This window comes from Colobus angolensis, unplaced genomic scaffold (assembly GCF_000951035.1).
Source record: "Colobus angolensis palliatus isolate OR3802 unplaced genomic scaffold, Cang.pa_1.0 Scaffold108, whole genome shotgun sequence".
Classification (NCBI taxonomy): domain Eukaryota; kingdom Metazoa; phylum Chordata; class Mammalia; order Primates; family Cercopithecidae; genus Colobus; species Colobus angolensis.
The window spans coordinates 6,738,161-6,764,210 of NW_012111808.1; the positions used below are offsets into that span (position 1 = coordinate 6,738,161).

At 43.4% G+C, this 26,050-nt stretch overlaps 1 protein-coding gene across 1 annotated transcript; it reads right to left on the minus strand.

Moving 5' to 3' along the window:
- Positions 1-1,158: 1,158 nt before the first annotated feature.
- CPLX4 (complexin 4) lies at positions 1,159-26,040 on the minus strand. The gene is made up of 3 exons (XM_011949395.1): positions 25,687-26,040; positions 19,982-20,069; positions 1,159-2,670 (listed from the first exon to the last, which is right to left on the minus strand). Exons 1-3 carry the CDS (start codon positions 25,851-25,853, stop codon positions 2,443-2,445), a joined length of 483 nt encoding a protein of 160 aa, XP_011804785.1. The 5' UTR covers positions 25,854-26,040; the 3' UTR covers positions 1,159-2,442.
- Positions 26,041-26,050: the final 10 nt, after the last annotated feature.

Here is a 26,050-nt window from a genome sequence, read left to right on the forward strand (position 1 = left end):
AGAGGGGAATATATCAAAGCCTGAGTGGGAATGTAGGCACAATCTGTGTAGTTCCATTCAACGGAACCATGACTGATGGATTAAAGATGCAACCATTTTCAGCTTAAGACAAAGAAGGATTTTCTAACAACTAAAGCTGTCTAAAAATGGAATGGTGGTTGTTAAATTTCCTTGGAGCAGCAGATAGTGAACTCTGTGCCACTGGAAGCTTTCAAATAAGGCTCAACTGGGACAACTTGGAAAGGGTCCCTTCATTGTATGGGAGATTAGAATAGATTCCCTCCTAGTCCTTAATAATTGTTGGATTCTAGGTTTTGATGCTGGGAGACCTTTTTGTGCTCATTGACATCATACAGCACAGACACCAATCCACCCTCTAGAGAGAAAAAGGTCTTCTGGCTGCCCTAATACATGTCCTTCCTCTCCCAACCCATACACATGTGATTTGGTATTGATTGGGGTGGTGCGGCCGTGTGGTGAGGGGTGGTTTAGTGTGGGGTGTAATGTGTTGTGGTGTAATGTGGTATGATAGGTTGTGGTCTGGTGTAATGTGATGTGGGGTACCATTGTGTGGGGTGAGGTGATATACTGGGCTGTGTTGTGGGGTTGTGTGATGTGGAGGAGGAATCATGGTCACAGTCTTCTAGCAGCTGTGCAACTTCATTGAGACAATGACCAAATTGCATTGGAGTAATGTTGGCAGTCAAGAGGAAGTGCCAATTTAGTGATTTCCTTAGCAGAACTGGCTGCATCTTTTACAAGAAAGCACGTCTTCTTTGTCATCCTGAGGCTAGTCTGTGGAACAATTTGGCAGTTGTAGTATTTTATGTCATACAAAGTGTACAGACATCAGGCCACATGCAACACCTCTCACCCATCCATACTACCCACGCCGTCAACTACAGGGCAGAGCCAGGCATTAAACTGAAACTAAATCATATCTATTATATTGTAGTTTTTTAAAAAGTGAGTATTTTAAAGTTTCTGCTATAAAACAGATCACAACTCACATGCCATTTCTGATAAAAGACAAGCACAGTTTTAAAATGTGCTCATGGCATCCGGGTTTGTGGACTAGAAGCTAATCAGCCCCAATCATTGCACCAATGTTCTCCCAGGAACTTCCAAGACAGGCTAAACTTTGCCAAGGACCATAGGTTTTGGACCTTTATTCATTTGTTTTATTTGCATATTTTTATTACACGAAACTTCTTGTACAACACATTTGGGAAATCTGGGTTTAGAAGAAGTTAGACCCTAAGTTTTTGGTCTCAGTTTCCTTTTTCTTTGATAGATCTTTATTCACCATATGAACAGATTCACCAAAAAAAATCAGTATTTTGTTTTGGTTTGGTGGGCTTTAGCTAAATAGCTTGAAGTGTTTCAGTGGTAACTGTCCTAAGTCTTTTGAATTGTTCCTTTTGAAAGAGAACAGATATTAGGGAAAAAAAAATCAGTGCCTACTCTGAAAGCCTCTGGCACCAAATGACAGTGTGATTTACTGGAAGGTAGTCTGAAGGGGTGGGATAGGAAGGGACAGGAGAAGAAAAAAAAGAGATAGGGAGATTGGACAAGAAGGAGGGAAAGGGATGAGAGAGAAATAGATTGGGAGGAGACAGAGAGAGACAGAGAGAGATTGATTTAACTCCTTAACGCTCTCTGTTAGTCTACCCACTTTGTTTCCATTGCTATCACCAAGTTCAGACAAGGAGAGTTAAGCTCAACTCAAAAAGAGCAGCCGTCTCCTTGGTTTCCCTCTGCCTATAATTGTGCCTCCCTTCTTCACATGGCCACTAGAATGATGATCTCCAATGCAAAGGGCTGGTGAGGTCTATTCCCTGCCTCAGTTTCTCATTGTTCACCACATCCCTGCTACCGCCACTTGGCTGAGAAGCATCCAAGGACCAAAGTGATGAGTATCACTGACAAATTCAAGGAGCCTGGAGGTGAGGGGTGGGGGTGGTGACCTTTGATTGCCCTGGAGTCTGTAGCCTCAGCTCCCTGTGGGCAACCCGGCTTCCAGTGGATACCTTGACTCTCCACATCTTTCTCTGAAGGGACCTGGTGTCCTGCGAATAGTTGGACAGGTGAGAACTTGGCCTCCAAGGAAGAAAGTTGGAGAGGAAATGCCACTTGCTTTTGTTTCTTCTTGGCTCATCTCAAGGTCTTTAAGCAGATATGTGTTCAGCATCATCATTTACACCTGAAAATTTCCAGTTTGTCTCATTTATAACTAAAAGGAAAGTATGGTTCCTGCTGCAAGCTGCTAGCTAAATACTCTGCCAGGAATATTTAGAACAACCAAATGATTGTCTATCCATGGATCATCGTGGTTTTCCTTAATGTGTTCACTACATTAAAACATGTACTGCTCGAAACGTCCCACAGGAGAGTGATCTTTTCCACGGATGACTGGTTCCCTCCCTCCAACCCTCCCACCCCTCACATCACGGAACACTTCTGCTCCGCTGTCTGCTTGATTTCAGTGAAGGTGGCCTGGGCTTTTTCTTTTATGGTATCCAAGTCCATGTTCTGGAGATTCTGTATCTGCCCAAGAATAGAATCTTTATCTTCTTCCTCTTCTTGATCTTCATCTACCATTTTCCGGAGATCTTCGGGTAAATCCACATCATCTCCAGCCATCTGGATTTGATTCTCATCCATTTCACTCTATGTGAAAAATAAATAGAGATAGATAAATAACTCTAAACCTACTAACTCAGTAACTAAATACATTTTAAAAAGCAGCAGGAAAAAAGTCTGTAGAGAATAAAGGAAGTGAGTGGCACACTTGGCCTTGCAGCCTAGCCTGGTCCTGGTTTCAGTCGTGGAGGCTCCTGTAGGGAAGTCCCTTCTTCGTGGCACCTTGGGTCAATCAGAACCTTCCAGTATGGTGGTTCTCCAAGTGTGGTCCCTGGACAAGCAGCATTAGCATCATCTAGAGCCTGCTGGAACTACAGATTCTTGGGCCCCATCCCAGATCCACTGAATCAGGAACTCTGGAGGTGGAGTCCAGCCATCTGGATTCTTTTTTGTTTGTTTTTTTTTGAGAGGGAGTCTTGCTCTGTCACCCAAGCTGGAGTGTAGTGTCTCGATCTCAGCTCACCGCAACCTCTGCCTCCTTGGTTCAAGTGATTCTCCTGCCTTAGCCTCCCTAGCAGCTGGGATTACAGGTGTACACTACCAAAACTTGGCTAATTTTTTGTATTTTCAGTAGAGACGGGGTTTCACCATGTTGTCCAGGCTGGTCTCAAACTCCTGACCTCAGGTGATCCAACCGCTCCAGCCTCCCAAAGTGCTGAAATTATAGGCGTGAGCCACCGCTCCCAACCCCATCTGGATTTTTAAGAAGCCCTTTCTCTCTGTGTCGCTTATATACACAAAAGCTGGGGCATCATACCCCAACTCTGCCTAAGGGCAGCTTTGCAAGTCTTGCAGACTCTATCAGGCCCATGCCAAGATCCACTCACCTGGTTGACCCCACTCTAGAGGATGAGGTTCCAGTTTATAGTGACTAGACAGTATGCATTAATTCACTCATCACACCTTAGCGGCAACTTTTGCTTAATCATTGCTCTTTTCCTCCCTTCCACTAGACAGGGAGCCCCTCATGGGCTCTTGTTAGATTCAACTCCACCGTTAGCACCTGAACTGGAGTCTGGCCCACAGCACACGTGTATTAAGTGAACCATCAAGCACATGGCCCCCACTCAGCATACTGGCAGTCTAGCCTTCGGTGTTGCTGATGCTATTGCAAATGCCTTGCACATTTCATTTTGTGATTCTAGGAGTGTCTGTTCCAGAATTTCTTAGTGTATGCTGCCTGGTCTTTGAGATTCTTTTATTTTTATTTTTATTTTATTTTTTTAGGCAGGGTCTCTCTCTTTCACCCAGGCTGGAGTGCAGTGGTGCAATCTTGGCTCATTGCAGCCTTGGCCTTCTAGGCTCAAGCCATCCTCCCACCTCAGCCTTCCACGTAGATGGGATCACACGTATGTACCACCATACTCAGCTGAGATTGTTTCACCACTTAGACTGTACAGCCTCTTGTTCTGTAATGAGAGAGGAGTCTAAAGAAAACATTCTCTGGGAAAGGTTAACATTAGCTTACATCCCCAGATGGCTGCTGTCAGATTTTTTGGAGATCAGGTTGTAACATGAGGTGACCTGGGTTTCAGGGAAACAGAAGATTAAAAAGAGTGTCAGAAAAGCTAATGAGAGGAAAGATCTATGTTAGAGCCACCTGAATATGTTGTGACCAGCCTTAAATTTGTTACCAAAGCTCATGAAAAATCATATTAAAAAATGATGATCTAAGTCAATCAGACTACATTGTTTTAAGAAAGATTTCTGCACCTGGTGACTTCTGAGGTGGAGTTAAAGACAGCACCTAAAGGGAGATCTGAATTCCCCCTGTCTGGGTGCTGCGTAGGACTGATCGGAAAGAAACATCAGTTTGTCTCTAGGTCCAAACGGCACACCAGGGTAACCGGTAAACTTCATTCTTCATCTGTAAAGCGGGTTGGAAGGACCCGACGGCTGAAGTCTTTTCCAGTTCTAACTCTCTGTGGCTCTCTTACTTGGAGGGGCTGAAGCCCAGCAGACTTTCCTCAGGGCTCTCTTCTTTGATTCGGTTCCCTGGGCAGAGTGACACAGGAACCTGGCTCCAGAAATAGCTTGAGAAGCAGATTTCTGATGCAGGGGGAACCAATGATTTTGGGAAGGACAGTCCTCACTGAGGCCATCCTTGGAGACTCGGGAGGACAGTCCCACTCCGCGCCAGCCTGCGGAGATGAGGGAAGCCTCTCCCTGCTCTTGGCCAGGGCCTTGGGCCCTCCAAGTGCTTAATGGATTAATTAGTTCCTGGTCAAACTGTTGTGGGATTAATTAGTTAGTTAATCCCTAGGGGCTCCCAGCCAATTGTGCATTTCTATTTATTTTTTATTTGCCTTCCCTAGCAGCTGCTTTCCTTGCTGATCATCTTCTGGGCCTTTTTGCAGGAAGGAGAGGAAAAGCACAAGGTGGCCGACTCATTCTCAGTTCATGCAAATGTGGGACATCTGCCCTCTCTTATGCATCCTGAAGTCAAATGCAAGTGATTTGAAAAGACATTCCCAGGAATTCTGGCCCCTTCCCTCAGGTTGGTAGTAAGATCCCCAAGCATGTTGCCAGGTTTGAACCTGGACAGGGTAACTGTTGTGGGCCTGCAGGGACGGGCAGCTAGAGGGGCCAAAGGAAAGCCAGCCAGCCAGCCAGGGTCATAAAACACTGAACACACTGGCGAGGGCTCACGGGATGGTGCTCGCCTGCCTCCCATTCACAGGGAGACCTCAGCAAGGCCACTCTCTATGGCTCTGCTGTGCTTGACGAAGCTTCGGGATGGTTTCCTCCTTCAAGGGTGACTCTGAGGTTTGTTTTATCCTCGTGCCTCTTGCTCAGGGAAGCAAGAGCAGTGCAATTCTACGTTGCCTCATGGAGAGGATCTTGATTGCCCTAAGTTTTATCAAAGTGGTTCTCAAAGTGGGTTCTCTAGGCCAACAGCATCAGCATCTTTTGGGACCTCACTAGAGATGCACACGCTGGAACTCTACTCAGACCCACTGATTCAGAAACTCAGGGTGCGGGCTTCACAATCTGTGATTTAACAAATCCTCCTGGTGATTTGGGGGCTTGCTGAAGTTTGAGAACCACTGCTCCACCTTTCTTGAAGACAAAGGCTGTAAGTTACTCATCTTTCTGTCTCATAACCCAGCAAAGTTTCTGGCATGTAGACACAAAGAATTAAATCTTTACTGAATAGCCGGGCATGGTGGCTCAAGCCAGTAATCCCAGCTCTTTGGGAAGCTGAGGTGGGGGGATCACCTGAGGTCAGGAGTTCAAGACCAGCATGGCCAAATTAGTGAAACCCTGTCTCTAATAATAATGCAAAAAGTTAGCAGGGTGTGGTGGCACATGCCTGTAATCCCAGCTACTCGGGAGGCTGAGGCAGGAGAATCGCTTGAACCTAGGAGGCAGAGGTTGCTGTGAGCCAAGATCGAGTCACTGCACTCCAGCCTGGGCAAAAGAGAGAGACTGTGTCTAAATAAATAAATAAATATTTTCAAAAATTAAAATAAATGTTTACTGAGTGATTCAATGAACCTATTGTCAGGGAGGATAACAGCCTTAACAATGCTTAAATTTGTAGGTTCTCTTTGCTATAAAGAGCTCTGTTTTCATAGCTACCGGTTTATCTTTATAATCATGTTGGGGCATCGCAGACTAAATTGCCTGAGTGAGAATGTTAGTTCTACCACTTACAGGATGGGTGACCTGGGGCACTTTGTGTAGCCTCTTTGAGCTTTATTTCCTTGTCTGTATGTGGAGAATTGCATTATTTGCCTTAGAGCTGTGGAGGGTTGATTAGATGGTAACTGAATTATTTAGAATCTGTTAAGCACTCACCCAGTAGTAGCTATTCATAAAAATAATAGCCTTCAGAAGTGGACAGGGGAATTTACTATGGGCAATCTTGCACATGGGGTTAGCCCTCTCAGGAGGCTGTGATGTCCTGGCACCTTATCTCTGACCTAGCAATGACTCCGACCTTCACTCAAAGGCTTGGTTTTTCTAACAAGCCAGGCTTAGTCAGTTCCTCTTTAGCACTAGGCTTTCCATTCTAGGAGAAAGCCACCTAGCCAGCCCTAGCTCCCCTTACCTCTTGTCGGGCCCACCCCTAATTTTTGTCAATGGTAGAGCACAAGTGCTGATAGAAGTTCCTGGCTCATAACTTGGCCCTCTTTTTTCTCCAGCTCCTGGCTCCAGCCCTCACTGGGAAGGGCCTTGGGACCTTGGGAGCATGACCCCTACCCCACTCCTCAGGCCTAGTCTGCCTGGCCACTCTCAGGAGCACAGATCTGCATCAGAGGCCTGGGAAGGCTCTGGAATGCACTTAGACAGGGCGTTTTGGGTCCTGAGCAGCTTGAGCATGGTCTACAAGAGGGGTGTGGCTCTGCCAGGTCTAGGACCTTTGGCCCACAGACTCTTCACCCCATGTGAAAGAGGGTGGCTAGAAGAGAGACCAGAGCCCTCTAAAACATGGGCTGCAGGGCAGTGGCCTCAGATGTCCAGGTCCAAAGACAGCATTGGATATAGTCAATGGCTTTGGTCAGAGAGTCCTCCACTCACCATTGATCTAGAAGGACAAGGTTACTTGCCCTCCCCCAGAGCATGGCTGCTTCCGGAGATGGTTCTAGTCTTGAAACTGATTACTCTGGGCTGAGGCCTGTGCCATGGAAACCTTATGACTAAAAGTAGGACAACCAGACAAGGCTGTTGAGTGGCTAGAGGAGAAAATCATGCCCTCTGGAACCAAATGTGGGCCTGTAGCCTCGTTAGCTCTGGATCCTAACTAATTGAGCTAGCCCTAGATCTAGAACTGGCTAAGTATTCAAGTGTCTCCTTTGTAAACAGCTGCAGCCTGTCCAGACCGTTCTCCTGCCAGAGGTAGCCTAGGAGAATGAAAGATTGTGTGATTTGGAGTTAAACATGGGTTCGAGTCCCAGATCTGTCATTTACCAATGCATGACCTTGGGCAAGTCAACTTATGTTTCTGATGTCCAATGGAAGGGCCACTTAGAGGACTGCTGAGCAGATTGAATGAGACATGCTGTGAAACAGCCTCACAAGCATCTAAGCTCTGGATAAGTAGTAGTGGTGGTTATGAATATTTTAGAGGAAAGAGGGCAGCTCAGTGTCAAGATCCCTGCTGAAAGGATCCCTGGGATAAAGAAGGCATGGACAGTGAAAGAGACGGTGGGAGAGTATTGGCCCTTAAGAGAAAGATCCGGGACAGAGCAAGCAATTAAGAAGCATAAATGGGATTTATACAGTGGACACAGCAGCCTTGTTTCCTCTCTTCCTAATGAACCACCCTGCTGACAGGACCTTGTCTGCAATTCAAACAATGAATGTCTTGTCCACACGTTCTGCTGCCCATTGACAAATCTTGGGTTGGGGAGACCAGGAATATTTGGACACAGTTCACACTTCAAGGAAAAGAAGTAATGGCTCATTACAATCCCCAAATACAAGTGCAGTTACAGCCAATGTGAATCAGCATCACTACGGGCCGGAAGCAGCTCCAGGGAGGGAAGGAAGGCTCAAGGATGAGAACCGTGGTGTGAGTGAATGAATGAGTGAGCCAGCACATAATTAGGGGACTTATAGGCTATACTTTGTTCTCAGAGGCTCTGTTTCAGAGATCTTCTCATTTCTAGAAATCTTACCAATTTGGGATACTGTTTAATGCAGTTAAGAGCTAATTATTTTTATGCCAGCTGATGAGAAATCCGTTTTAATCTCTTGTTTTTAACCAGACTTATTATCTTTATGGCCAGTGCTGAATACCCCATTATTTAAATAGCTCCATATCCTACCATTGTCATTTCCTGTGATTGATGCATGAGCATTCACCAAAAGATAAACGTGACCCTGGATTTCAAGACTTACTACTTCCTAGACCTGGATAAACTGGCCTTCTCTTTTCACCAAACTTGAGATACCATGATAAATTATCTTAGATGGTTATGTCTTCAAAAAACTGAGCATTCTCCTCTTGTCAGAGTCCAGTTAGCTAAGCGTGGTGTATAAGCAAATACCAGTGTGATTGATACTAGGTAGATTTGATTTTGTTTTTGGTTTATTCACTTATCGTTGCCTACAGGATACCAAAAGCTAAAAGAATGGATTTCTTTCACGTGGAGGAGCTCATGTAGCGCGAGATTGACATAATTGTGAGGATCATGGACTTGAGCAGTCAGGTACTTGTCTTCATAAACCACTCTCACTGTCCTGGTTATGAGTGGGGCTGCTGCCCTCAGAAGGTAATGTGTGGCTGGTGTGAAGGCCCTGGGCTGGGGCATGCTGGCTGCTCCTTCTGCTGTGCCCTGCTGCTGCTCTTCCCTCTTCAGCTACTTAAAGACCCCTCAGCACTTGCAGATTAGGACAGATGGTGTGGATTTGTCTTCTTGAGGAATAGGCATCGGTTTTCAATTTGATTGAAAGTGTGCATGCATCGGGAGCTACATGGAATGAGAATTTCTAGATACCAGCTGTGCACATTTCATACCTCTTTCCCTCATGAAGACATTCCACAGGGACTCAAAAAGCTCCCGGAGGCCGCATATCCAAGCCCCTCATTTACAGACGAGGAAAGTGAGGTCTCGAGAGGTAAAGATTCTTCAAAAACGTCATTCTGCTTTTTAGGGCCTAAGACCTAACACAGCTGCCAGAAGGGTCTAGCAAGAAAACACGGCCTGTGCACTCGGATTGTCTCGTGGTAAAGTCTTGTTCTGCCATTTACTGGCTCTGTGACCTTGGAAAGTCACTTTCCCTCTCTGAGCCGGTGTTCTCATCTTTAAAGTAGAGGTGATATCTACCTACCTTACAGGGCGTTTGTGAAGATGACATGAGAAAACCGGTGTGGCCAAGCAACATGTCTTGAAATCCTGCTTCACTAGTGTTCAGTGACTCCTTCCCATCCCCGTACTCCCTGGAGACATGTAATCCATTGCTCTTTCAAGAGCATAAGTAGGAGGAGCAAACCGAACTGGGGCAGGGTGAGGAGGGGAAGGAAGAGATGGCGGCTGATGGGGCCTCTGATGGCCTCCCCGCCGCCTGGTCACCAGAAACAGCTGCTCAGAAAGCAGGAGGTTTCGGTGTCTCAGACCCTGCTGGGCAGCCCCAAGAGCTCTTAATCTGAAGGGGTCTGGCAAAGGAAGGTTCACACAATCATCTTTGTTTTTTTTTTTAAGAGGCAAATTTTAAATTCAACTGTAATGGAGCTTTCAATGTGACACATTTAAAGACAACTCTGTTGAGTTTCTCCTATATGCATCTTTATTCGAAATGAATGGTGCCCTTAATACGGCAGACAAACACCAGGTGTAACTAAATCATATAGCTCAGCAGGGGTCACAACATTATTTTTCAATGACTAACCTAGATTGACAATTCTGTTAATAGGATTAGGGTTCATTGTGGAACTGTTTTCTCTTATTAATTTAGCTTGACTTACATATACATTTTAAATTGGCCAGGGAGAGGGACACATTTGCTTTTAGAAAGAATCTTGTAGCTTTATTTAAAACATATTACTTCCTCTACTTGAAGAAATATGGTGTTGTATTTATAAAACAGGGAAACCTTTGTGTTTTATACAAAACTACAATGTTGAATCTGGACTTGTTCTTTTCATAAAATTGTAGTTTACTGTAACTCTAATGGTGGGTAAATCCTTTCTGCTGTTTTTGATACTTTGTTCTTTGGGCATTTCTATTTTATTTTATTTTATTAAGATGGAATCTCGCTCTGTTGCCAGGCTGGAGTGCTATGGCGCGATTTTGGCTCACTGCAACCTCCAGCTTCCTGGTTCAAGAGATTCTCCTGCCTCAGCCTCCCTAGTAGCTGGGATTACAGGCACGCACCACCACGCCCAGATAATTTGTGTATTTTTAGTAGAGACATGGTTTCACCATGTTGACCCGGATGGTCTCGATCTTCTGAACTCGTGATCTGCCCACCTCGGCTTCCCAAAGTGCTGGGATTATAGGCGTGAGCCACTGCACCCAGCCGGGCATTTTTCTTTCTTTTCTTTTCTCCCCAATAACATCCATTTACTCAGCAATCACTGTGTGTGTGTGTGTGTGTGTGTGTGTGCAATTTTCTATATCTCAGTCACCTTGCTAGGCACCGAGCAGAGAGATTTAAAAGTCAGCCCCCTTTTTAAAGGAGCACACAATAGGTGCAGATATTTAGGGTCATAAGATGATGTAGGAGACATGGACTCAAGATATATGGGAACATGGAGGAGGATGACCAAATCCAGAATTAGGTAGGGGGAGGGAGATCATGGAAGGCCCTGGAAGAAGTGACACTAACCAGAGTCTTACAGAAAGGCCACAGGGAGCACGGAACGGAGCAGGAGGAAGTGCTAGTCCAGGCAGGGAGTAGTAGCAAGAGGTGAAGTTGGAGAGACGGGAGCCATAGCACAGCATACAGGACAAGGAGTTTGGATTTTATTCTAAAAGACATAGTGGCCTTAAAAAACAACAACCAAAAAAACAAAAAACAAAAAAAAACAAAAAAAAAAAACAGGGAAGAAACAGGATCGATCAGATTCACACTTCAGAAACCTCAGTGTTGAGAGGGACAAGACTCCAAGTAGAAAAGCTATGGTGAATTGAGAACTATTCAGGAGTGAATTAAGATGACTTGGCGATTTACTGGACATGCAGCCGGAGCAAGGAGGGAAGAGGCAGTGGTGACATCTGGTAGCCAGCCTGGGAGATGGGCTTTCAGGAGAGTCACCCATGGAAGTGGAGCCTATAGGAGGAGCAGGTTTAGAGGGAGGATGAGCAACTAAGTTTTGGATATGAGCTGGTTCTATCTGTGAAGTGCCCAAGTAAAGGTAGCTGCAGTTGGGAAATGTGGGGAGAAGATGTGGTCTGGAAGTACAGATTTGAGAATCATCAACATGTAGGTGGTAGCAGAAAGCAACGGCAAGGTGCAGCCCTCGTGGACACTGTGCAGGCTTGAGTGAGAAGAAGAGCCAGCCAAGGGGGCACCCTGGAACATCCCACAATTTGGAGGCAGACAGAGAAAGATAACTCATGAAGAAGAAGCAGTACAAGAACAAGAACCAGAAGGTGATATCTGCAAGCTGAGGAGAGAGAGGGCTTTAAGGAAGAAGCGATCACCAGTGCTAGAAGAAACAAAGAGGCCCCAAGAGAAATTAAGGGAACCACCTACTGTATTTAGACAGACACTGAACATCTGGAAGAAGAAGGTTTTAGCAGAGCAGTGAGAACTAGTCATTTAAGGGAAGATACCTAAAAAGCCATGTTTACTCAGAAAATACTGTTTGCTTGTTTTAGATGGGAGAGATTTGACCTCTTTTATTAAGGAGAGGCCAATCAAGAAGGAGAAACTGAAGATACAGAGTCTGGAATAATTAGTGGTGTGCGATCCAAATCTAATGTAAGCATCATGGATGACTTTAGGCATTTTAAGTCCTCTGATACCTATAATTTGACAACTAGAGGAAATCGACATAATCTGGATATGTATACATGAATATTATAATGACTGGTATAGATACATATACATATACGTACTGCAGATTACTGCAATTTGTTTACTGCACTTATTTAATTACTTATCTGATTACTGAAATTAACAATGGTCATCAAAAGACATTGGCATAGCAAATAGTATTGTCACTAACAATTAGTAAACTTGAGACCCAAGACCTTTTATTGTTTATCTAGAGGGCTATGGCTTATGTTGCTCCTTTTCAAAGAGTCTACATTTGCTTTTCCCTGTCAGCAATAGAGTGAAACTCTTTTTCAGAGGAAACACCAGCCAAATAATTTCTTTAGAAAATACAGTTCTAATTCCAAAATGTGACATAGTTATCCTCATTAGACCTGACAGCTCCTGGGAAGACATTTTCTCAGATCTGCTCCCTGTCGGGCCTTGGTCAGGGGAAGGGTCTAGAACTGAATCCTGCTGTTATGTAAGCGCTGTGGCGGTGACCCTGGGGAATTGTGAATGAGGTACCCAGGGGGTCATCCCTCATTAGCTGGAGGACGTGTTAAATTCGTCCAATTCCCTGTGGGCTGTTAATACTATTACTATGAATGCTTACCCAATATGGGCTTTAGAAGATGGCACAGGCTAAGTATTCTGCAAACCTGGCAGGGAGGGGAAGGTTATTAGGAGCCCACTAGAGTCCCAGTGATCCCTGCTTTCTGTCCTGTGCCATTTTCTTTGTTAGACAGTGTGTTCAGTTCTAAAGTCTACCACCAGGAATCTGATGCCCAGTTTAAAGGGATATGAGGAGAAGGGGGGACGAAAAAGTAGTGGATGAAGAGTAAGGAGGCTTGAGTCTCCATTTGTCACAGCAAGCTTTGTGACCTTTGGCACGTCCCTAAATTTATATGATCCTTATGGTTATGTATTGAGCACACACATATGGCATGTCCTTTTCCGGATGTAAAAAAGTAAGTCTATTGAAAAGAGAAACATCACTCAGACACCGGTGTCAAGGAACCAAAGTATTGTGGTCATCCAGGAACCTGAACCTGTTCTAGGAAAAGAACTTAGAGGGTTGGAGGGAAGTGATGGTTGGCATGTTCCTCGGATGACCTCGGAAGCCAAGCCTCATGGAGGTGACCCATAAGGACCTGGGAATCTGTTCCTCTGTTTCCCACCGAATACAGCAGTTCCTTTGGTTCAGCCGTCAGTCAGCCCTCCCCTGGCTGCAGTAAGAGGCAGCACTGGCAGGCCTCCCTCTCCTCTCCTTCCCTCCAGTTCTTTGGACAGAGCACCATGCCTTGGGCTTCTCAATTACATCTCCTAGTGACCCAGATGGGCACTGTCTGGCCTTCCAGGGCCTCCTTGCTCCTTAATGAAGCATCTAGGAGACAAAACCCTACACCTTGCACCCCCACTATGTTTTCCTGATGGCTTTTTATTTTATTTATTTATTTATTTATTTTTTGAGATGGAGTCTTGCTCTATCGCCCAGGCTGGAGTGCAGTGGCCCGATCTCAGCTCACTGCAGCCTCTGCCTCCCGGGTTCCAGCAATTCTCCTGCCTCAGCCTCCTGGGTAGCTGGAATTACAGGAGCCCGCCACCACGCCCAGCTAATTTTTTTTTTTTTTGTATGTTTTAATAGAAACGGGATTTCACCATGTTGGCCAGGCTCGTTTTGAACTATTGACCTCAGGTGATCCGCTGCCTCGGTCTCTTAAAGTGCTGGGATTACAGGCGTGAGTCACCGCGCCCGGCCTCTCTCTGAGGATGGCCCTCTAAAGGTTCCATTGCGGAGATTCCTCTGCATAATGAGAGAGATCTTAGGTACCTATACTTCAGTAACAACCAGCAGCCAAGCCACTGGGTAAGTTGGCTGAATTCAGCATTAAAATAAAAAGCATGGCACTGGAGGCCTGGGGCATGATTCTGCCCCCATAAGCTTCATTTATTCAGTCATCTCCTCTCAAGGCTGAAGATTCCAACTCATTCAGCCCGCCCTCGAATGCGGAGACAGCGGAAACTCGGCTGTTTGCGAGCTCCCTCTCCCGTTATGCCATGGGAGGATAGGAAACGCACGACCAGGTCCTCAATAACAAAATAATAAGACTTTTCTTTTCTTTTCTTTCTTTCTTCGTTGTTGTTTTGTTTTTCCCCCATTCCATCCAATGATCTATCAATACTTTTTTTTGTTGTTTTTTAAGTCACCTCTAGAAATTGGCTTCTGCCCCGCCCTGGTCCTGCCACCAACCGCAGCCCTGGTTCCGCCTCCCGCGGGTGCCAGTGGCCGCGGAGCTAGGAACACCAGGGGGCGCCGGCGTCGAGGATTCCGGGCCCGCGCTGGCGGCCGCAGCGCCCTCCGCCTTCTAGCCAGGATCTGACTTGGAGGGGAGCGGCTGTTCTGCACAGCCTGGGCAGACGTTAGCGTGGGAAACGTGTCTGTCCCCCGGAGCCTCTTTTTCGCCACATGGGACATCGAAGTGTCCCCGTACCCAGAGCCTCGTCGGTGGGGGGGACGCGGGCGGGAGGGTAACGTGTGACAAGTGACAGCGCGGGAGGCAGAAGAGGCTCCCAAGGGTGGGGCTGGTTTGCAAGCGCAAGGTATTGCACTGGGGTAGGGGAAGTTAGCCACAGCTAGTGATAACTGGACTGAGTGGAATACGATCCAGCTGATTTTTAAAAATATTTTAATTTTAGTTTTTAAACTGCTCCTTGCAGAGCAGGGCTAACTCATAGGCAGTGTGCCCAGAGTAGACGATTTTTCTTATCGTGTAGTTTTATTAGGTGCTGTTTTTATGGCTAGCTATACCGGATTAGAATTTCCATGTGGTTTACAAAAAGCAGACAATTGCATTATTGGTATTTGTAGTATCTTCCATACCATAGGCACAGTTTTGAAACACTGTGTGTAGAATCCATTGTTACAAATGCAACCCAATATAAAAACGCCCCTTTCAGGTATAACAATCAGACGTAGATGTGGTCTTTTCACATAGTCCCATATTCCTTGGAGGCTTTGTTCACTTATTTTTACTCTTTTTTCTCTAAACTTCTCGCTTCATTTCATTCATTTGATCTTCAATCACTGATACCTTTGATCAGTGTTGATCCAATCGGCTACTGAAGCTTGTGCATGCGTCATGGAGTTCTCATGCCATGGTTTTCAGCTCCATCAGGTCATTTAAGAGGTCTTCTCTACGCTGTTTATTCTAGTTAGCCATTCATCCAATCTTTTTTCAAGGTTTTTAGCTTCTTTGTGATGGGTTCGAACATCCTCCTTTAGCTCAGATTAAAGACTTAAATGTCAGACCTAAAACCATAAACACTCTAGAAGAAAACCTAGGCAATACCATTCAGGACATAGGCATGGACAAGGACTTCATGTCTAAAACACCAAAAGCAACTGGCAACAAAAGCTGAAATTGACAAATGGGATCTAATTAAACTAAAGAGCTTCTGCACAGCAAAAGAAACTACCATCAGAGTGCACAGGCAACCTACAGAATGGGAGAAAATTTTTGCAATCTACTCATCTGACAAAAGGCTAATATCCAGAATCTACAAAGAACTTAAACAAATTTACAAGAAAAAAGCAAACAACCCCATCACAAAGTGGGCAAAGGATATGAACAGACACTTCTCAAAAGAAGACATTTATGCAGCCAACAGACACATGAAAAAATGCTCATCATCTCTGGCCATCAGAGAAATGCAAATCAAAACCACAATGAGGTATCATCTCACACCAGTTAGAATGGTGATCATTAAAAAGTCAGGAAACGACAGGTGCTGGAGAGGATGTGGAGAAATAGGAACACTTTTACACTGTTGGTGGGACTGTAAACTAGTTCAACCATTGTGGAAGACAGTGTGGCGATTCCTCAAGGATCTAGAACTAGAAATACCATTTGACCCAGCCATCCCATTACTGGGTATATACCCAAAGGATTATAAATCATGCTGCTATAAAGACACATGCACACGTATGTTTATTGCGGCACTATTCACAACAGTAAAGACTTGGAACCAACCCAAATGTCCATCAATGATAGACTGGATTAAGAAAATATGGCACACATACACCATGGAATACTACACAGCCATAAAAAAGGATGAGTTCATGTCCTTTGTTGAACTTAGTTGCTCATTCTGAGCAAACTATCGCATGGACAGAAAACCAAACACCACATGTTCTCACTCATAGGTAGGAATTGAACAATGAGAACACTTGGGCACAGGGTGGGGAACACCACACACCGGGGCCTGTCGTGGGGTGGGGGAGGGGAGGAGGGATAGCATTGGGAGATATACCTAATGTAAATGACAAGTTAATGGGTGCAGCACACCAACATGGCACATGTATACATATGTAACAGATCTGCATGTTGCACACATGTACCCTAGAACTTAAACAAACAAAAAATGCCTTTGGAGAAGGGAGTCCCCGCCTGGACGTAAACTGCAGTGAATGATGGTGTGTACAATGTTTTCAAGTAAAATCCTCATCTGTTTGTTTGGATTGTATTTGGAATTTAGACAGCTGCTTGCAGATCTAGGGTCAAACTGTTAGACAACACAGGAGAAAGAATATACTCCCATTTTTTTTAAGCCACGTGGAATTCAAAACTGCCCTAAAATTTTGAGGAACAGCTCAAATATTAAGAGTAGAAAGAGGCCAGGCGTGGTAGCTCACGCCTGTAATCCCAGCACTGTCGGAGGCTGAGGCAGGTGGATCACAAGGTCAGGAGATTGAGACCATCCTGGCTAACACGGTGAAACCCCGTCTCTACTACAAATACAAAAAATTAGCCAGGCGTGATGGTGGGCGCCTGTAGTCCCAGCTGCTCAGGAGGCTGAGGCAGGAGAATGGTGAGAACCTGGGAAGCGGAGCTTGCAGTGAGTCGAGATCGTGCCACTGCACTCCAGCCTGGGCGACAGAGTGAGACTCTGTCTCAAAAGAAAAAAAAAAAGAAGTAGAAAGAACAAATACCTTGAGACAGGGAGCTCTGTCAAAGTCCTATTGTGAACCAACTGCTCTTATTCTTATTTTTTATTTTTTTTGAGATGGAGTCTCGCTCTGTCGCCCAGGCTGGAGTGCAGTGGCGCAATCTCAGCTCACTGCAAGTTCTCCCTCCCAGGTTTACGCCATTCTCCTGCCTCAGCCTCCCGAGTAGCTGAGACTACAGGCGCCCGCCACCTCGCCAGGCTAGTTTTTTGTATTTTTTAGTAGAGACGGGGTTTCACCATGTTAGCCAGGATGGTCTCGATCTCCTGACCTCGTGATCCACCCATCTCGGCCTCCCAAAGTGCTGGGATTACAGGCTTGAGCCACCGCGCCCGGCCAACTGCTCTTTTTCATGGTTGTGGGGCCTGAGTTCCAATCCTGAGTCTGTCACAGAAGATGTAGCTTATTGCAAAGCTACTTAACCCTCCTGGGCTGCAGTTTCCCCAGGTATAAAATGATGCAGTGGTATGAGATTATTAGATGAGCTTTATGGTCTAGTTCATGGTCTATGAGAAAATCAGGTGGGGTCTCAAATGCATTATGCATTTGAAACAGCTATAGAAAAGGGGATATATGAACATCAGTAAGCCAGGCAATGAAAGACACTGGTAGGCTCTACTGTTCATTCATTAATGTCCTTCATGTCGGTCCCTCCCCCTAGCTGGCTTTAGGGAGCAGTAGCCTATGCAGGTATAGCCGCAATCATTCTCCGGGGAGGACCTGGATTTGTGCATTTCATGGCTATCATTTTTTCCTTTTTCCATAGTTTCTGTTGGAAAGGCTTTTGTTTCAAAGGATACCTTGGCACAGAGATTTGAGAATTATTTTTCTCGTAAGAGTACTTAAACCTTACTGCTAAGTCTAAGGGTGTTCACTCCTGGAAGTCAGCAAGACTGCTGATTCACCATTAGTGGAGTAAAAGATAAAAGGCTTGGGGCCTTGAGGCTCAGGAACCTCCATTGTTGCATTGATTACACACCTAAGGACTGGCAGTCCTCAAGACCCCTGGTTGTTATTATCAGGAAATAAGACTTTTGTGCCCAGAGATCATAATGTCAACAATAAGAGCTCTATTGTTAGGTGCTGTACTAGGTTCTTTATATTACATTATCTCAGACAAAGATCCTATGAAGTTAGGTACTTCAGCCCTGATTTTATAGATGAGGATACTGGGGCTCAGATTTTTTTTTCTATTCCTGCTGCGTAAATTAAGAGACTCAGGTATTTTTAAAAACCATGTGATACTGTGTCACAGAGCCATAACTGAACCCCAATTCTCCATACATCCCTAAAGAAGAATAACAGTTGTCAAAAATAAATCTTTAAAAAGCCCTACCATTCTGGACGATGCACACCCAGCCAATAGTGTGTGTGTGTGTGTGTGTGTGTGTGTGTGTGTGTGAGAAATTTCTGCTTCATCCCAGCAAGATTGATGGTGCTTTAATCAGATGGCACAAGAGCAGAGGCCAGAGGCTTCAGTGAAGCAGCATGAATCTGAGTCAAGTTTCCTGCCTAGGGGGAGGCCACATTGCTAAAGAGAGCCAGTGACATCCAGGGAGTTTCAGGAAATTCACCAGACAATGAAAGTGGAAAGGACAGTGTTTAGAAGTGCTTCACTCTTCCAAAATGCAAGCACAGTGGGAAAAAGTTGTTAAACCTGAATGGAGGGTGGGATAGGAAAAGCAAGGCATTCTTTTACAAGCTCGTTGGTTGTGGATGAAATAAGCTTACATTTTGTTGTGGGTTTTCCTTCCCTTATTAAGAACAGAACCCGGGTTCCTTGGGAACCTTAGGGATCAACCTCTACCACGTTTAAGTCTTTGGTGATTTCATCAGTGACCTTGAATAGACAGTGGACTCTCCCTTGTTTCATGCTTATAGTTTCTAAAACCAGCTTTTTTTGGGATCTGCTGGGGATCAATGGAAGGAGTTGGTTTAGCAGCACTTTCTAAACCACCCGGATTTGGAGGTGGCTCTCATACTTGGGATCATGCCCTTTGGAGGATCTTTTTCTTTGACTTCTCCAGATGGAAGATGTTCTTTAAGGGATGGTGCATCTTTGGAATATGAAGTTGAATGACCAACCCAGAAGTTGAAGGTGGAGTCGTTTAGTCAGGTGGACAGGTAGTAAAGCTGGAGTCAGGTGGTATGAGTCAGAGTAGCAAAGTGACAGGCCCTCTGTCATTGCTGGATGCAAGCCCTGGAATAGTACATCTAAGACATGTTCTACAACATGTCAAGGCATTCCCTTCCCACCAGGAAACCAACGACTCACTCGGCCACAGCCTACAGCAGTCATCCTCAGCCAGTGCTGAGATGCATAAGATGGTGCTGGATGATGACTGTCTCTACTACATTATTCCCCAAACCAGCAATCGATGGTTCATTTTAAATAGAGGTGGAATATCATAGAAATCAGGACCATGGGCTCTGCCTTTCCTGGCTGTCTGGCCCATGGCAGGAGGGTACCCACTTTCTTCATGCCTGTGTTTCCTCTGTGGTAAGACAGAGATGACAACAGAACCTAAATGAATTCATACACACAAAGCACAGTGCCTGGTACCTAGAAAGAGCTCAGCCAATGTCAGCTATGATTATTGTCCCCATTGTGTATTTACATAGAGAAGTTCGAGAATCTTTAGATAAACTTATGTTAAAATGTCATTTATAGGTATTAACTGCTTTTTTTTTTTAGCAACAGTGGAAGTTCATAGAAGTTAAGTTAAAAAATGGAATCAAGATTTTATGAACTCCTCGTTCAGTTCCCTTTTCACTATATCAAACATCTCAGTTACAATTAGGATATATTCAGCATGATCCCTTGTGGATAATCAAGTATGACTTCCCATTTTTTAGTAATTAAGAAATGATTAGATGTTTCCTGTGTTCAGAGTGTCTTACCTTTGGGAGCCTGTATTTTTCTCTGAGATGAACTCTGAGGCATGCCCTCTCAGCCTTTTTCTGTGTAAATGCAGCATCTCTTTCCATCCTAAAAGTTAAAGAATAAAGGATCAGAAGGATACAGAGAGCTAAAGACATTCCTGCCTGTGCTCAGAGGAGTCAGATATTGGGTTACACCTTCTGAGATGCCACTGCTGGCAGATACTTGGGAAATACGGGATTTTTTTCCTAGGTCCCCAAATGTTTGCCTGTCTGTCACTCTACTGTCATAACTTTCAGTATATACCCTTAAGTCCCAAAGATAATTTGGTCCTAGGAATCTCTTTATGATGTGAACCAGGAGAGGGGCAGGGTGGTTATTCCTAACATGGAGTTTTCCATGGACTGTTCAGCCGAGGACCATGAGCCTCAGAATCACCTGGTGCGCTTATGACGAATGGAGCTTCCTGGGCCTGATCCTAGCCCTGCTGCATCAGAATCTCGGGGTGCAGGGGAGGGGAAGCTACTTTTTTAGCAAGCTTCCCGAGTGATTCTTATGCAAACTAAAATAGGGTCACCGTGTCCAGAACCAGGCAGTTCTTTGAAGACCATTGGCGTTGGGGGATGTAATATCAACCTGTCTCCCTTCGTTGTTACTCTCTCCAGACCCCAATTTAGGCATGGCATTTTCTTCCTGGTTTGGAAGGAGGTGGCCCCAAACAAGGAAGGGGATGTTTCCAGTATGCCAGACTGGGATCCTGCTGTGTGAATGATCTAACTGGACTCATGGTTATGCTGGTTTGAAATGGACGTTCTTGCTAATGATGATCCAGACAAAAGCAGACACCTTTGGGGATGTCTGCAAGCTCACAAGCACCACCACCCTTCCCTGCTGCCCACAGAAGCGCCTTATTGGTAGCTGAATTTATATACACGGCCCTGCCCTCTGGCTATATGGGGTTAGACCAAGCTCAGTAAATGAAATCTCTTCTTTGAAAATATGGGATTGGTGCTAAGAATAACACTGCAATGTGGCTGGCAAAATAACAGATGAAATTGGTAGCCATTGACTGTCATTTTCCACCAACCTTGTAGTCTGGCTGCTGAGGAAGAATAAAGGAGCCACGCCCAGATAGAAGCAATGGCAAGAGATGAGGAAAGAGTGCTCGTGGCCTCTCAACAGCCTCCTGCTTCTTGGTTTAGGCCCGTGTGAGGCCTAACGGGAATTCTACCCGTGGATCTGGTGAACTGTCTTTGCGGAAAGCAGTATCTGCTTAAAACAAATCCCCTGTTTTTATTTTCAGGTGAAAACTGGTTTCTGTGTCTTGACTCTGAGTTTGGACATAATCTTCACCATTACGCAAACAGCCACGTGTTAAGGAAGGAGCTGTAGCAAACCATCAGGTTAAACTACTGATGACAGGCCCTGGGCTCAGGTGCTCTCTGAACTCGCAAACAGCCACATGTTAAGGAAGGAGTTTAACCATCAGGTTAAACTCCTGATGACAGGCCCTGGGCTCAGGTGCTCTCTGAACTCGTTTCCATCCACAGAATCTCAGGTCTGGAACGGGAATGAGAAAGCGTCGAGTTCAACCTTCTAGTTTTGGAGAGGGACATCGAATAAAGTGACTTGTCCAGGAGATTAGCGACCTGTGGCGTGGACAAGCAGCAGACCTTTTCTCCCCACGTTTTACTGTAAAAACTTCCAAACATACAGAAAAGTTGGAAGAATTTTAATATCCAATCCATCTGGATTCTACAGTTTGCATCTCACGGTACGTTTTTGTCAGATCTATTCCTCTCTTTATCCACGTTTTACTTTTTTGATACATTTCAAAGTTGCAGAAATCAGTAACATTTCCCCCAAACTCTTCAATATGCATGTCATTAACTAGCGTGAAACGTTTGTTTATAGCTTCTCTTTTCTTCTTGTGAAGCAAAAGTTGTATGCAATGCAATGCACAAACCTCTTAAGCACACCATTCAAAGAGGCCCCAAAATGCCCACACCTGTGTAACCCAAAACCCTCTCAAGATAGAAAACATTACTCTCACCTGGGAAAATTTCCCCAACCCCATTCCTGATCAAGGCCTACCCCCTAGCCCTAGAGGCAACCACCACACCTTTTCTACCATAGATTGGTTTTGTCTGTTCTAGAACTTCATAAAATGGAACCATACAGTTCATGTTTGTGTAAGGGCTCTTTCGCTCAGCGTAAAATACTTTTGAGATTTAACCTTGTTGTTTTATGTATTAGTAGCTGGTTCCTTTTTATTGCTGAGTAGTAAGTATTCTATTGTTTGCACAGATACAATCACCATTTGTCTAGTCATTTTTCTGTTAATGAACACCGGAATCATTTCCCATTTGGGGCTACAGTGAGTAAAGCTGCTATGAATATTGTTGTTCTAGCTTTTATTGTGGACATCTATTTTAATTTCTACTAGGTAAATAACTAGGCATGGAATTTACTGAGTTCTAGGGTGACTTACTGGGATACATTTAGTTTTGTAAGAAACAGCAAGACCTTTCTCCAAAGTTGTCATACTAGTTTATGTCTCAACAATTGAAGCAAAAGTTCTAGTGGTTTCACATTTTGGCAACATCTAATATTTTTTGTCTTTTTGATTTTAGTCATACTGGTATTTATGGAGTGCTACTTTCCTGTGATTTACATTTTTTCCATTTCCAAGACAACTAATGATATTAGGCAGCTTTTCATGTACTTTCACGTAAGATTTTCATGTACTAATTGGTCATGTATCTATCTTTCTGAAGTATTTGTTCCAACTTTTCCCTTTTTATTTTTTTTGCTTTTATTATTGAGTTGTAGGAGTTCTTCATATTTCCTAGATCCCAGTCCTTTGTCAGATATATTTTCCAAATATATCCTCTCAGTCTGGCTTGCCCATTTATTTTCTTAATGGCATCTTTTAACGTATAAAAGTTTCCAACTTAGAGTTGAATTTATCATTTAATAATTTTATGGTCATTGATATGGTCATTGCCAATCAGTAGATTGCCAGTCTGGGTCATGATAAAGAAACCTTCATCAACTTTCAAGTTGCAAAGATATTCTCCTACTTTTTTTTTTTGAAAAGCTTTATGTTTATGTGTATGATGCATAACAAATTAATTTTTGTGTAGTGTTAAGTAGGGTTCAAAGTTCAATGTTTTTCGGTTGTTTAGCACCATTTGTTGAAAAGACTTTCCGTTCCTGGTCTGATTATTTTGGCACCTTTGTTGAAAATCAGGTAACTATAAACCGCATTGATCCATTTGTTGATACTAATGCCAGACAGAGTTAGATTCCAGTCCTCTAGAGCCAGTCTACAAATCACACAGAAAAACTGGTTGCTCTGTTTATAGTCACATGCAGCTAGCTAGTCTCCCCGTAAAGTGTAAATGCCTGCAGAAGAAAACCCATCTGTTCCATTTCAGTACATTCCTCACAATGCTATGCTCATACTAGAGGTCCAAACAATTCCTGAATAAAACAAAGGTCAGAGTCAAGTTACAAATGGTATTGTAGAAACTGTTGAAGCATAAGTAAGGCAAAGAAACATTTTAATGTAATTGAGAAAATGTAGGGATAAACAGACTATTGTTTTATTTCCTTTCCAGATAGTCTATTTATGTTTAGACCTCTTTCAGTACTAATGTTACCAGTGGTGGGCACACACACACACACACACACGCAGATTGAACACAGAAGGAAAAGAAAAATGAATGTGCATTATTAGAGTGCATTGCTAAATAGTTTTTTATTTATAATTCATATAGTCAATCTCCCCACTTCCTAAAATGAAGAGGATGGGTTTAGGAGGTTTTTATTTGCTAACATTCATTTTAATTATTATATATACTACACTGTTTGTAGCTATCTCTGTGTTTATCTTGTGATGAATTATTTTTAATGCCTACTACATATTGCATTCTAGGTGGTGAAACTCTTGAAAATTCAAACAATAGACTGAAAGTCATCCCTCTGTATCATAGGAAAGCCGAATGCCCCATTGTCCTGACGCTATTTCTTAAACTGAGTGACTACATAAATATATAATATTCTCACACACACGTACGCAAAAAGCTGAGTAGCTGACAACTCAATCTACTGATTGACGGTATGATTTGGGCATTTTGAGCTTTGATCTGTCCAGATATAAAATTAAGGAAAACTAGGACATGAGTTAATCAAATAGATGCCTCATCTGCAGTCGGATCTGCTGCTTGAACATATTAAATGATGTTTTGTATGCTCACAACTGTAGTCTACATTTTTATTTTCATCAGCCTACTTGATCTGAGAATGTTTGATGCTGATGTTTGTCTTCTATTCTCCATTACACAGTACTTATTTTGCGTTTACAGCTTTTTGTTGTTTTGCATGCCATAGGTAAAATCAGCCAGTATTCAAGGAATGCTGCTGCTTTTGCCCAAGTCTTAGCACCAACCTCATTTTTGCTAGTTGCATTGACTTTTTTTTTAAAAACCAACTTTAATTTACTGCAGAACCAAGCATAATGTATTCTAGGTAGTTTATAAGCCATGATTTCTTTCAGAAGAATACAATAGACAAGGTTTCCACTAAATGTAGTCTTTGTACTTTCTTTGTTTCCTCCAGGTCATTAACCTTTTCACCTATAATCATCTTAGCGATAGGACTTAGGCAACTATTATGTAATTGATCATTAGCAAAAGAGCCCGGGTGGCAAAAAAGAAATACTTTTCTTTTGAAACATATGATAAACATTTAACCTCTAGATTGGTGTTTCATTTCTTAACTGGTTATTAAAAGAACCTTAATTCTACCTTAAACATTTAAAAATGACACAGAGATTGCATTTATTTCAGAATCAGTCTTCAAGTGGCGAAAAGTTGTTGGTGACATTCACATTCTATAATACCCAACTAAAATGTTGCTTATATTTTATATTTGTTATATTTTATATAGCCAAGACAATGTCTTTATTTTTTGGAGGAGGGTGGCTGAAGTATTTAGGGGTGAAATATATGACATCTGTAATTTACTTTAAAAACTATTATCTACCACCTATCTATTTAATCTGTAAGCAAATACAGCAAACTGTAAGCTGTTGATTTTATGTTATAGGTATATATGGGTATTCATCCTACTATTCTACTTTTCTATATGTTTAGAATTTCCATATTAAACAGTCCACAAATCTATTCATAGTCTTTGGTAAGCCAAGTCTTATGACATAATTGTCATGTTATGCTTTCTGGGCTTTTTTTTTTTCTCACATGCAAGATCAAGGAAGCTACACTATGTTCTTTTAGGCCCTTTTCTAGATATAAGGTCTGAATTATTACAATTTGAAGACTTTCTACTTGCTAGGAGGGTGAAGTTTAGAAAGAATATAAAGATAGTTAAACCCACCATTTTTCATCTAAATAATTAAATTGAGGTCAATCAAAACATGCCTAGACCAGAAAGTGTTAAGCTGCTTTAAGAACAACATATAGATTAATTTATTATTGTTCATTTCCATTCATACGTGTAGAATATAGAACATAGCACATAGTAGCTGCTGATGTTAGGGAACTGTTTACTTTAGAAGAACAACCTTTCCTTGGTTTAGAGGTAAACGGCAAAAGGAAAGGCATCTTAAAAAGCAAAGAGAAATAAACTGGAGAGCTGAAGAAGGTACGGCCAGAATGAATTTCCTTTGCTTTTTAAGGGAAATGAAGTAGCATGTACTCACTTCTCCTCAATCATTTGCTTTTGATACTCCTCATACTCCTCTCTAGTCATCCCTTGAGCTGCTGCAGGATCAGATGCACCTCCTTCTTCTTTATTTTCTTCAGACCCACCACCAAATCCTAAATTCTTTACCTGGTTACTTATCATACTTTTCATAAGGAAAGCCATTTTCTCTGCTCCAGAAAAATAAAACCAAAATTAGACAAAAGCTGAAAAAACAAAATCCAAACAAACCCAAGAGAAAACCTCCAAATATTCTCAATGACAGCAATACATTTAAGAGCAAAGGACTTTGCACAGCCTCATCTATTCAAGGGCATACTGATAGAGAAGAGTGGTTTGTCGGCCGTAAGCTGGATTAAAGT

What these genes read in the sequence shown, in the direction of transcription:
- CPLX4 (XM_011949395.1), bottom strand. Translation starts at nt 25,853, where the DNA reads ATGGCTTTCCTTATGAAAAGTATGATAAGTAACCAGGTAAAGAATTTA. An exon ending in AAGCAAATGATTGAGGAGAA is followed by an intron (nt 20,070 to 25,686) that starts GTGAGTACATGC and finishes TTTAACTTTTAG; the next exon opens with GATGGAAAGAGATGCTGCAT. An exon ending in AAAAATACAGGCTCCCAAAG is followed by an intron (nt 2,671 to 19,981) that starts GTAAGACACTCT and finishes TTTTTCACATAG; the next exon opens with AGTGAAATGGATGAGAATCA.